The following is a 13,042-nucleotide window of genomic DNA, read 5'->3' on the forward strand; positions in this document are numbered from 1 at the left end:
TTCTATGATTGTGCAACATGTTTATTTACCTTGTTTGACGCATTATATACAGTTACTTTTTCTTACATACATAGACTCATTGGAGACTTATACGTATACTTAAATATCTTGTTGCGAGGTTTTGTGTACACATGCAGCGAACTTTGTTTCCAGTGACAGTTTTTGTCCTTTATCAAGCCGTATTTTCTCATTTGTATATCCCATTGTATCTTTGCATTTCTAATGTACGAGGGCGAGTCAAATGAAAGTGAGCCTAATCTAACCACGCAATAATGGTTCGGTTCATTATCTGCGAGGCATGCGCGTAGGAGAACGGCATGTCTCATTTACAAAAGTGACACGCAGGTGTGAAGATAAATGTTCTTTAATGCTCTCATACACTGGGTTGAATATGTTTGCATCACATAACGGACACTTCAAAAGTTGAACAGCTCGGTGTCGCGAAGTTTTTGACAGCTAAAGGTGTTTCCAAAACAGAAATAAATCGCCGTATGGCTGCCGTTTACGTTGAACACGGCATTTTATTGGCCACTGTGAAGCGTTGGAGCAAACGGTGTAAAGGGCGTTGTAAAGACATTCCAAGACCGGGCCAAAATCATCGTGCAATCACCCCCCACACAATTTCAAAGGTTCATGAGCTGATGAAACAAGAACGGAGGATAAGCATCGATGAACTGGCAGACGGTCTGAACATCAGTCACGGTTCGGTTCACGCCATAATTCATGAGCTTCTCGGTTATCGGCTCTTTGGTGCGCAATGGATCCCCAAGATTTTTATCTATCGCGAGAAGACGGAGAAGTTTCGCGCTGCCTTGACACATCTGATCAATAAGGATGGCGACTTCTTGTTTGCAATTGCGATCGGGGACGAACCTTGGTGCTACTACTACGAGTCTGAAACACGACGGCAAAGCTTACAGTGGAAACATTCGAATTTACCACGTCCAAAGAACGCAAAGGCCAGCATTTCCACTGGAAAGGTGTTGTTGACTTCTTTTCGGTCGTCAGGGTCCATTACTGATAAAATTTGCTAAATCTTGAGAGGCTATCAATTGTTTCCGATATTGTGAAACGCCATAACGGCAGCGTGTCGCAATCAAGAACGAACAACGTGGAAAATTGACGAATGGGGTCATCTTGTTCCACGACAATGCCTGTCCCCACGTCGCTTATGTGGTTAATACAAAACTGGCAAAGTTCAAGTGGGAAACGCTGCAGCATCCGCCATACAGCTCAGAACTGTCACCTTGCGACTTCTACATTTTGGGGCAACCGAAAAACAGCTCAAGGGAACCAGATACAGACTTCTTGAAGAAGCAACCCAAGGAGTTTTATAAGACGGGAATCACGCGACTCGTTAGTCAATGGGACAAATGTCTAAATTCTCATGAAGACTACTTTTAAAAAAGTACCCCGTTGTTGGCTCACATTCATTTGACTTGCCCTCGTATATCTTGCAGAATTCCTGCTTTTTATACGTGCCCTCTGTTGCGACTATAATTTCGGTGCAATTACTCACGATACACGACCGGTGACAGCTGCTCCTGCGTAATACATTAAAACAAATTACAGCGTCATTGAGATTTTTCACTGGCCATTGCATATATACAAGAATGTAAGCACGGTTCTTGAATGACAAAGTTTCATGAACATATTTGTCCTCTAACTTGTTCAGTTCATTGCCTTTTAATTTTTCATATCAGCGGCATGCACTGCTTTCCTGCTTTCGAACCGATATAGTTCTAAAGTTCGTGTGATATTTTCTTTACTTAATAAATAGACCAAAATATGGAAGCATTGATATCAGTTATTTTGGGCAAAATTTTTGGCACATACGAGTATATTCTTTTATGAAAAAATACATATTTTATTGTTTTGATGTGCGTAGGGTTCAAGAATTCGTTTGCAGCATCTTTGGCAATGACAATGCAGTTATTATTCATGGATTTGATCCCTTGACAAATTGTTTAAGAAGAAGCTTTAGCTTGGGCCCAATCCGACGCGGCCTATTCAAATACTTGTAAAACGCAGAAACGCTTTTCTTCGATAATCCTGCTAATAACTTTTATTGAAATTGGTTGCATTTGAGAGAGAAAGTTAAATCCTAGTTCTGTTGGAAACACAACTTTGATTTAGGGCCTGAATTTCGTTTAAAATATTTTGAAAAATTCGAAAGCTTGAAAAAATAGAAGCACGACGTTTACAAACTAATAGCTATGCATGAAGAACAGACATTGTGGTTCTGTAAACGGCATCTATTACAGCAGTCAAAGCGGACAAGTTTGCTATGTCAATTTATCTTACGTGAATTGGTTACGTTGTGTACAAGGGTTCTGCACAAGCGGTATTTCCACAATACTAAATTTTATTGAGATTGATGTGTAACACATCTATTTTGTCCGCTGTAGATGTAATATTACGTGCAATTCACAGAATTGTGATATTATTTTTCATTGTTGAGTCAGGGAGCTTTAAACGTGATAGTTTCGTATTTTGAAAATTTTTGATTTGGCCAATTTTTAATAAATAATTGACTACCTAAATGGAAAACTGGAAACCAGTAGTCACTAGAATTAAACTTTTTCTTTGAAATGCAACAAACCTCCTCAAATTTGGTGAAGTGGTTGCAGGGGGAAAACGAATTCCCCTTCTACATGTATGTAAATAGGAGCACCCGAGCTAAAGCTTCCTCGAACAAAATTTCTGGCTACGCCACTAGCCCCACACATATATATATATATATATATATATATATATATATATATATATATATATATATATATATATATATATATATATATATATATATATATATATATATATATATATATATATATACATGGGGCCAGTGGCGTAGCCCCCCCCGAACAAAATTTCTGGCTACGCCGCTGGTTGGATGGGATCCGCTTCTCAAGCTGATACTGCTGACATTAGGCTACCTGAATTTCCACAGCACTGAATTTTTTAATCTCTGACCTTAACAGGTAAGCTTGCAATGCTTCATCCTTAAATGCCATATCTATTAGTGGTGCTGCCTGTATAGTGTTTCTACGTATTCATTGCGATTGTATGATACGGAACCAGCTTCCTATTTTACTGAGATATCTTTTTTTATTTTTTAGCTCATCCTTAAATTTCTTACTGCTGTCAATCACTAGGCAATTGAAACTATAAGTGACAGTAGTGTGAATAGTGGCGGTACCCTGCGATGCTGTGCCACTACAATACGTATGAATCCAGAGAAAAAACGGGGAATGCGGGAGATGGAGATTCAAGACGATGAGCAAAACTTGAACAAGGTGAATGCAGGAGCCAACGTTTCGACAAGTGGACTTGTCTTCTTCAAGGCGATGTATGCTTTCCTCGCCACAGTATATATAGGTGGAGTACTTCGAAAGGAGAGAGGGTGTGACGCGGGAGGATGCGGAAACGAGGGAAAATGTGTTAGCGTATCGAACTGAGAATAAAGGAACGCTGTGTACAAGGTCAAAGCCAGGGCACCCCCCCCCCCCTCCAGTCTGTCAATGCACGCGCATTAGCCGGCGTGTCAAGCGCGTCTGACAGGCCGGAGTGCTCGGCGAGTGACGTCACGGGCAAGAGGCCATCGGCACGCTCGGGGATACGGGTTCAGTGAAGGGATCGCGGCTTGGTTCACCTAGCAGCCGTATGCTTTTATTGACCACTCCACACGTTTTCTTCAGTCTAAGCTGCGGAATGAGCAGCAGGCACCTTACAAAGCATTTATTTAGAGGCACAGATACAAAACAGCTTTGTAACGCTTGTGCATGTATTGATGCCAGCAGCTTTTTATAGCGCCGCGCTTTGTCGTCTTTGTAATGTACGTTTTTTGTGCATTATAATAATAATAGTGATTTATTATACCCCACACTTCATACCTATTACTTCAAATAAATTGAATCCATAAAAGCTTTTTCTTCCATATTTTTGTACTTACGGTTTTTATGGCGCGGCAATGGTGAATGTAACGCACTCTATCAGCTTCACAATTGCGTATGAACAATTTTATTGGGGACACATGTATTTCGACGCACTAATTACAGCAGTGCACTAATTTACAACAACTCACATAAGTATAGAAACGGAATATAAAACATTCGTGCAGCTATTTACAAGGAAACAGCTGCCTTATTGCGCAGAGTTTCAGCTTTTCTCTTCCTTGCCTTTGCATTGGCATCCAATATCTTGTCGTTCATCTTGCAGCAGTAATTCCTCAATAAAATATTCGTGCTACACTACAAAAGGTGCCTTAACACAAATTCACATTTATGTCCATCCTCGCAAGCGTCGAACTCTGAAGAATCATCACTGACGAGCAGTTCAAGCGTGAGGTCAGTCACTAAACGACGTTGGTTTGGCAGATTAATAAATTCCTCTTTCGCTGATAGTTGCTTAACAACCACGTAGTTGTGTGCGACAGCGCTGACGGCAAATATAGCTGGATAGACAAGTCCTCCCCTGTCAAGTTGTTTCACGAGGTCGTACCGTCCATCCGAGTCTGAGACCGATGTCAACCTTTTCTCTGTCAGTGCGTCCCTGCATTTCGAACAGTTGAGCTTTTTCAATGAAGCGTACACGGCATAGCCCGCCACGTAGACCAGTACGGGGACGATTTCTTTAATTTCAGACAGTGCATCCTTTGTTACTACCACATTTAGGCTAGGGCGTGGGTGGTCTGTGTGTGTCTGAAATTCATCCCATCGCTCATCCTTACTGATGGCTGGTAGAGTGCTTTGCAGCCTTAGCTTGTTCTCACATTCGTACACTTGTCTTATCGACACATGATACTGGGATCCAGCTAGCATCCTGTACTTCCCGAAGCGCTCCTCCAAACTGTCGGTCTGGATCTTTCCTAAAAGGACGTACGAGAACTTGAGCTCTTCTAAACAGTACTTTGTGAACTCCACTAAAGCATATGTTGTGTGGTCGATAGCGGCATGGGTCTCTCTTGTTAACGTGCCGCTGTCCAAATTTTTGCTTTTCCACTCTTCCAACCAGGCCAAAAGATTGCGCAGGAAATCAATCTTGATATCATTTTCGTTAGGAAGCACTGGTTCCTGGAACTTGTCCAGTAGCCTTTTTCCTTTCGAAGGGGTTTTCACGTTCACAATCTTCCACCATTTTACCACTATCTCAATGAAAGTGGCAGTACCCTCAAAAAACAGAAGGTTGTGCTTCGTCCCAAGGGCTCGAAGGGCCTCAGGAAGGTAGTCATTGAAGATCTGCAATGCCAACTTCACGTTCTGTCTTTCAATGTTCGATGGACAGAGAGCCTTTCTTGACAGGTGTAGCCATAGCTTAACAGCCTCTCGGACTCCAAGTTGTAGAGATTTCTGATTGTAGCGAATGATGCAGAGAGCATTTGCTGTTTTCCAATGAAGTCTGGTTTCAACTCGGGAAAGTAGAAGCACTTTTGGTCGTTTTTCTGGTTCAGCCAGTTATTGCGTATACATTTGAGTATGTGTACCGGGTCTATTACAAAAAAGAGTGGTCTTTTGGGGTTCGATGGGTGAGCGTAAACAATTTGTTTAAAAGGAGGTGACGAGAAGTGAGACATAGCCTTCGCGTTGATAGCATTGTTGTCACTTACGACACAAACTACCCTGTACCCAATCTCTTCTAGTCCGCATATTACTTTCCTCAGCAAGTTGTGCAGATCTTCTGCGTCGGCTCTTTGCACAGGGACGATGTGAGCGACTTCCTTAAATTGGCACAAGATGCTCTGCACCATGAAGACAAGTGCGCTGGTTGCTGCAGCTGAGCTGTTCAGATCAGCACCGGTAATATTGCCTCCCTTGTAGTCGAAATAAGGCTTGATGTGAATTTCATCCACCATCAGAGTCACAAAACGTTGGCGATCATTCAAATCGGTAATTCTCCCCGCCATGTACCGGAGGAATGATTCACTCTGATGTTCGATTTGAGGACTCATGCCGTACGATGAGCATATTGAACGAATGGTCACTGGGTGCGGGAGAGCCATGCGTCCGGATCCGCGTATATATTTGTATGCATGAGGTGATACTGTGAATAGTAGACAGCAAAATATCATGAAGTCGGCTGAGTAACGCCTCCGAACTTTCTTCATGGAGAGTAGCTTTAACTGCTCGCTAAGAAACTGTATGACATTGGAACTGCCATCTGTGGGCGAGAAAGACAACTTTTCAAGCAGCAGAAGAATCTGCTTGCATATATCTTCATTACAGGATTCAGGACTTTGAGGGAAGTAGGCACTGCTATTCTCAACGCTCTCGAGGAGATCCATCACCGCTTTCTTGCTGTTTGCTACAGTTGGAACGGGGGAATCGATGCCCACTTTCGTTATCGGCGTCCTTGCGAAGTAAACTGTCATGCCGAGGTCGGCTTTTACTGCAATTGAATATTTGATGCACGGAGCGTCATCTTCAGTGATGTGCAGTAAAATTAGTCTTTCCTTCCGTTCAATAGCGTGCCAGAACGTAGAATTTTTGCTTGTTATGAATTGCATCAGGTCTTCTAGGTTTAGAATCTTATCCGCTTCCTTCTCCTTGCGGAATGCTTCAGCAGACGCTTCACACGCTTTCTTCAAAGAAGCAGCCTGAAGACGCATGCGCTTGGAATCCGGATGTTCCCTCGAGGTGATTGGCTTCGAAAGATAAGATGGACATTGAGGAAACTTTGATGGGACTGCGCCTGGGCGAAGACGCAGGCGTGAGAGTGGTGCAGTGACGGTGTTCCCTGTAAGGTCGTCGATGTGAGAGACCTCCCGCACGATGTCGGCCTCAATGAAGTGAAGTTCACAGACCTAGAAAGAAGTTAAAAGTTGTTCTAAAATTTATTCTAACATTCCTGATTTACAGGCACTTTCTGTAATTTAGCAATTTACCTTCCCGTATTTTTCAAAAGTATCTATTTAAAGAAGCTCTGAACATCTTACCCTGGAGTGCGGTGATACAATGAAGTCTGCACGTGGTATCGCCCTAATCCAGGCACTCTGGGCTTCTTCATGTTGTGGAAACTTGAAGACGTGATATTTTTTGCCCCGATTTGTAATTGCTCCGGCAATTGGGCACGCAGCACTTATTAGGCATATCTAGGCACTTCACATTCAGGGGCAACGAAGACTTGCGGTACACAAAATCACAAGCACAGCACAAGTGTTGAGACTGCATGCACTAGTCACGTCTAGAAAAAAATGTGCGTTCGGAAGTATGCGGCAGCATGGCTGAGCATGCCGGGACTTGTTTAACCTTGAAGCTATTCAGGGAGTGGCAGGGTTCCTGGAACTAATCGAATTGTTGTCGCCACCGTCGTCGCCTCGTTCTTCTCCGAATAACCGGAGTTAACTATTGTATATCTTCCGCGCTTCATTTTCAACACGTGCGCGGTGCTAGTACCTTCGCAGCGCGCTGCACGGAACTTCTATGTTGGCCTCTTATGCGTGACTTAGCTCAAGGGGAGAGGGTCAGCCAGAAGGCCTTAAGTTCTCTAGAGGGTGTTGGTCTGACACGCCGGCTGACAAAAAAAAAAAAAAGGAAGGGGAAGGAAAGGGAAAAAAGGGGGGTTATGCCAAGAAACAAAACTAAGTGTTGTTGCCTATAGCGTGAAGTTTAGCATAGCGAATAGATTCTAAAGCTCCCTTTGAGACGTTTATGCCTATTGGTTGCGATGTCTTGAACTTATGGATAAGGTACGATTTTCTGGATTTTCTTTTTCGTTCAGAACGGAAATTTGACTCCAAGATGTAAAGTTTAAGTTCATCAAAGTTATGACCTGGTTGGTTGAAATGCTCGGCGACGGCTTTGGGAAGTTTTTTAGCTGTGTCCGCGCGATGTCCGTTTAATCTGACGTTCATCGATCGTCCTGTTTCACCGATATATTGTTTCTTACAGAAGGAACATTCAAGCATATAAATCACATCCGAACTTGTACAAGTGAAGCTAGATTTGACTTTATGTGTATAACTATTTGCGGTGCTTTTAATTTTAATGTCACTTTGAAGGTGCCTGCAGGTTTTGCACCTAGAAGAGTTGACATAATAATAATATATGGGGTTTTACGTGCCAAAACCACTTTCTGATTATGAGACACGCCGTAGTGGAGGGCTCCGGAAATTTCGACCACCTGGGGTTCTTTAACGTGCAAGAGTTGACAGTTGGGCTAGTTGGTCGTCCATATTTGAAGTAGTAGCTTAGCGCAAATAAACCACAAACACAAGGAAGACAGACAAGGACAAGCGCTACTCACAACTGTTTAATGGAAAGGAAGGATGGTGCATATATATATATATATCCTCTTGTCACGCATGCGCCTACCAAACAGAAGTGAAGCCGGTACATGCACATCAAAGGCAGTCGCGCAAGAAGTTAAATTCGGCATCCAGTAATGTGATAGAAGGCTCACTCACACATCTATCTCTATTCTTCTTGATAAAGAAGGCCTCAAGAGCGAGCCTGGAAGACGAGTTGCCGCTCCTGCCAAGAATGGTTGTCTCTGAAAATCGAGCGTCGCAACCACACGCGGTAACATGAGCCACCAAATGTGCGCCCTTATCCTATTTTTTCTTTAGTTTTTCGGCATGTTCCCTTAAACGGTCATTCACACAACGCTCAGTTTGACCAATGTAGAGCTGCCCACAAGGGTGCAAGGGAATTGCATAAACAACCCCTCTGGAGCATTCAACAAAGGGCTTCTCATGCCTCGTGCGGCAGGCCCGCCTGCTCTTGCAGCAAACTCGAGAACAGCTTCGAAAGCTTGTTGGGCGCAGAGAAAACCAGAGGGATACCATGACGGTTAGCGACCTTTTTAAGGCTGTGTGACACCTTGTGTACATAGGGAATAACCTCTGGTCTCTACAACTCTCTAACTCAACAACGAAAAATTATAATACGATTCTGTGAATTGCATCTAATAGTGCATCTAAAGCGGACAAAATTGATATGTTACATATGAATATAGAAAAATTGGGTAATATGAAAATACAGCTTTTTCAGGACCCTTGTCAACAACGTAACAAATTGATGTAAGATGTAAAATGACATCGAATTTGTCCGCTTTGAATGACCTAATGGATGCATTTTACAGAACCGTGATATCTGTTCTTGATGCAGAGCTATGAATGTGTAAACTTCGTGCTTCTATCTTTTTTCAAACTGTCGAATATTTGAAAATCGTTTTAGCACACTTCAAGCACTAAATCGAAATTTCGCTTCAAACAGTCACTAGAATGTAACTTTCTCTCTCAAATGCAACAAATTTCATTAAAATCGGTCCATAGGTTATCTCAGAAAAACGTTTTTGCGTTTTACATGTATTTGAATAGGCCGCGTTGGAGTTGGGCCCGAGCTAAAGCTTACTCTTACCCGCCGTGGTTGCTCAGTGGCTATGGTGTTAGGCTGCTGAGCACGAGGTCGCGGGATCGAATCCCGGCCACGGCGGCCGCATTTCGATGGGGGTGAAATGCGAAAACACCCGTGTACTTAGATTTAGGTGCACGTTAAAGAACCCCAGGTGGTCAAAATTTCCGGAGTCCCCCACTACGGCGTGCCTCATAATCAGAAAGTGGTTTTGGCACGTAAAACCCCATATATTAATTAAAGCTTACTCTTAAAGGGACACTAAAGAGAAAAATGATTTCTTCTGCACCAGTAAATTACCTTTCTAGGACACCAAAAAACACCGCTCTTAGTACGATAAGACGCTTGGTAAGCCAGAAAAAGCGGAAGAACGAAAGACGGGTGGTGACGCCCCTTGAAGTTCCTGCACCTGGTCGCGGTGACGTCATGGATTTTGATGGCATCTTCTTGGGTCTATCTGATTATATAACGGTACAGATTGAATACATTGTGTTCTGAAGGAACCAGATATTAAACATGGCAAGTTTCGGGCACCTTTGCTCGGCTTGTGCCCCAAATGCGAAAACATAATTTGGAATCCCTGACGTCACACTGACGTACCGGCGTCGGGGTTTCGGCGCGAAATTCCATTACTGACACTTCGACGTTCATTGTTTCATCTAATAATCAAACTACTATATTGAAATCGCTACCTGCAGTGTTCCCAAACAATACTTTATTAGTCTAAACTAATTTGTTGCTCCGCTTTAGTGTCCCTTTAAGCAGTATTTGTCGGGAAATTTCCGATGCCCATTGGCGTGATTTATGCTAGACAGAATGAGATAGGCTCTCTCCGTTACGCTGCGTTTGTGAAATAATTTTCTTACGGAAAGGCCTGGTTTTATTATAGAAGTGTAAAAAGAAAACAATGTTAGTTTCCGTCAGTATTGCAAAATCTGGATCTAAAAAAAATATTTATATATATTTAATAATAATAATAATAACAATAATGCATTACAAAAATAATATGACAAGTAAACAAACATAAGCTGCAGCTGCAACGTACAGGCTTGCCAAAGTCTGAGAGAGTTGACGGTCAGCGCCTGGCAGGCCGCAAGAAAAGTTAACCGGAGCATTACAAGAAAAAGCAGATGGCCCGTATAGAGCTTCCAGTATCCGTTGTTTGCAGGATCCAAGCAAAACGTACTTCTCAGACTGATTGTAATCAGTATGAGCTGATTGCAACCATAGTCATCCCTTATGAAAGATGACTATGGAGTACAAAGGCAATACTCAGATGTCAATAAATGCAGTACCAGCAGTGCTCTTAACGTTTAATTAGCATAACATAAACGCAACAGGTAGCATCAATGTGGGCAAAGTGTAACTGGCGTCATTGAAACGTAACTGCGTAACATGAGCTTAAAGATTAGATTGTCCAACTTGTACATTGCCTTGGCCTGAAAACACTGGGATATCGGCGGTCGTCGCAGGTCGCGACTCCTCGAGCCGAACCGGATCAAGCGACTGGTGAGCTTGCGCCGTGTGTGCCGCACGCCAGCGCCGAGGAAGAGCTCAGTCAGTTTCCCAGTGGGGCAGCCCTGGCGGCTGCCAAGGAGGCGCACTCCTCGTTGAGCCTTTACAGCGGCAATTACAACGTCGCCATTTTCGCCGCCCTCACCACCGGCGCCACCGTGGGCATAGTGCTGCGCGGCCTGTCTACCAAGCCATGGCCGGCACGACACGTACGTGCAGACACGTGTTGTTCCCGAAGGCTAAGCGGCGCGTCCCCCGAAGCGCAGCTGCTTGTAGATGGACCCGTTCGCTGGTTGCGATGACCGTGGGAGACCTGCAGGAGTGTGCTTGACGGGGCAGGTTGGTGCATGTTCTTGAAAGGGAATCGTGCAGCGCAAAAAACGGGGTGTGTTGAAGACGACATGCACAGGGCTCGTAAGTGCTCGAGGCCTGGTAATGACTATTTGCCAGCCGAGGGAGTCTTCAGTTGGTTGGATGAATTGCCCCGTCAACTATGACCTATATTCAGCGAGTGATTTTGGTGAGAAAACGACGGCGCCCCAATCGTCCGGCAAGTGTCCGCGGTCATGGATTGAGATGTGTTTATGTTTGCTTGTTGCGTGCGTGGCACCATGCTTGTTAATTTAGTTGGTGAGCGAATGTTTACAAAGTTATACCGCTGATGAAACTACTATCCGTACTTCGTATAGCTGTAAAATAATTTGCTTTTGCAATCGATGCTTCGCCTTTCTTACGAAACTGTGACTTCTTTTTTTTAGCTTACCGAGCAATGATTAGTTACATCGACGCCAAATCGTTGGCAGGTTCAGCGGTCTTACATTGGGGGGCAATACTGCGGCTTTTGTTCTCATTTGCAGTTACGAGACGTGAGAGTGCTAAAGAATACGGAACTTCAGCCGCCTTGTCTTTTCGAGCTTTATTAGTAATGAAAATCGCTCAGTTCACCATTCCGTCCGAATCGTCCGCCTTCCTCGGTGCAGTTAGCCTACTAATGCGCAATATAATAGCCGGAATGTGGGCTAGAGTTGGCATAGATAAATCATGGTGCCTTATCCGTAGAGAAGAGCACGAAAACGACGACGGAAAACAGTGCTACTCGCATCTCTAAGACTTTATCGAAGTCACATACACATCGTGTTCCAAGCAAGGGAGGATACGTGTTGGAAGTGATTCATTCCCGAGTAGCGCCGTTTTTCGTGCTCTTCCGTGTTCGAGTGGCACCCAAGACACCACGATAAGGTCGTTGCATAGGGTGCCTCGATGTCGGCGCCGCCTCCAGAAGCGTGGTATCCAGGCGTCCCGCAGTCATGGATGGATGGATGGATGGATGTTATGAGCGTCCCCTTTGGAACGGGGCGGTGGGTTGCGCCACCAAGCTCTTGCTACTATACTGCCTAATATCCTACCTAGGTTAAACAATGAAAAAAGAAAAAAAACACTATGAACTACCACGCCCAAATTTTCTGATCCCCTATTGCGAATCATGGTGCCAGTCACTACAGAATGCGGAGCGTCGCCTGCCGGTGAAGAGCTGAAGGGGCGTGTGCTGCGCTGCAGGTCATGTACCTGGCGTTCCCGGGCGAGTTGCTGAGGCGCATGCTGCGCGAGGCGGCGCTCCCTCTGTGCGCGTCGAGCGTGATCGCCGCCACGGGCAGCATGCAGCGGCCGCTGTCGCTGCGCGTCGCCTGCTTCTCGCTCTTCTACGCGGTGGTCGTCAAGCTGGCGTCGCAGGGGAACGCCGTGCTGACCACGCTCGCGGTGCAGCCGGGTCGCGTCTTCGAGGCCGGCGAACTCCAGCGCCTGCTCGACGCCGTGCCGCCGCACGCACGACTGTACGAGCATCCGTGGAACGGCACCGCCACCGACGTGCTCTACGACATCGCCAGGTCATTCTCTTGTCCCCCCCGGGAGGCTGCGGGAGTGCTACCGCGGAGCACCCGTCAAAAGTTGCTGGAAGGGACCCTGGCGCTGCTATCGTTCCACTTATTATAGGAGTTTAGTGACTAAAATATATATCGAGGCACTATAATCGGACAACGGTGATTAATGAATGATTGTGTTTCATCTTCGTCTTCTGACCTTGAACGGCGTTGTGACTTCGCGAATTGATAATTTTCAACAAAGTATTGCGTTATAGGTACAACGATTCGCAATGACCATACACAGTGGCGTAG

The 13,042-nt window shown here is 44.7% G+C and overlaps 1 protein-coding gene and 1 pseudogene across 5 annotated transcripts in view; one reads left to right on the plus strand and one right to left on the minus strand.

Moving 5' to 3' along the window:
• Nucleotides 1-13,042, plus strand: part of LOC135911160 (neutral amino acid transporter A-like) — a 54,693-nt gene that overhangs the window by 25,069 nt on the left and 16,582 nt on the right. For 4 of the 5 annotated variants that reach the window (XM_065443338.2, XM_065443340.2, XM_065443341.2 and 1 more), the window contains 2 exons: nucleotides 10,826-11,077; nucleotides 12,426-12,754. In XM_065443338.2, coding sequence (XP_065299410.1) covers nucleotides 10,826-11,077; nucleotides 12,426-12,754 — 581 coding nt within the window. Of the gene's footprint in view, nucleotides 1-10,825; nucleotides 11,208-12,425; nucleotides 12,755-13,042 lie in introns of those variants that run through there. The other variant, XM_070525867.1, reaches the window with a different exon arrangement.
• LOC135911094 (uncharacterized) lies at nucleotides 3,638-7,088 on the minus strand (annotated as a pseudogene).

Source organism: Dermacentor albipictus, chromosome 9, assembly GCF_038994185.2.
Source record: "Dermacentor albipictus isolate Rhodes 1998 colony chromosome 9, USDA_Dalb.pri_finalv2, whole genome shotgun sequence".
Taxonomy (NCBI): domain Eukaryota; kingdom Metazoa; phylum Arthropoda; class Arachnida; order Ixodida; family Ixodidae; genus Dermacentor; species Dermacentor albipictus.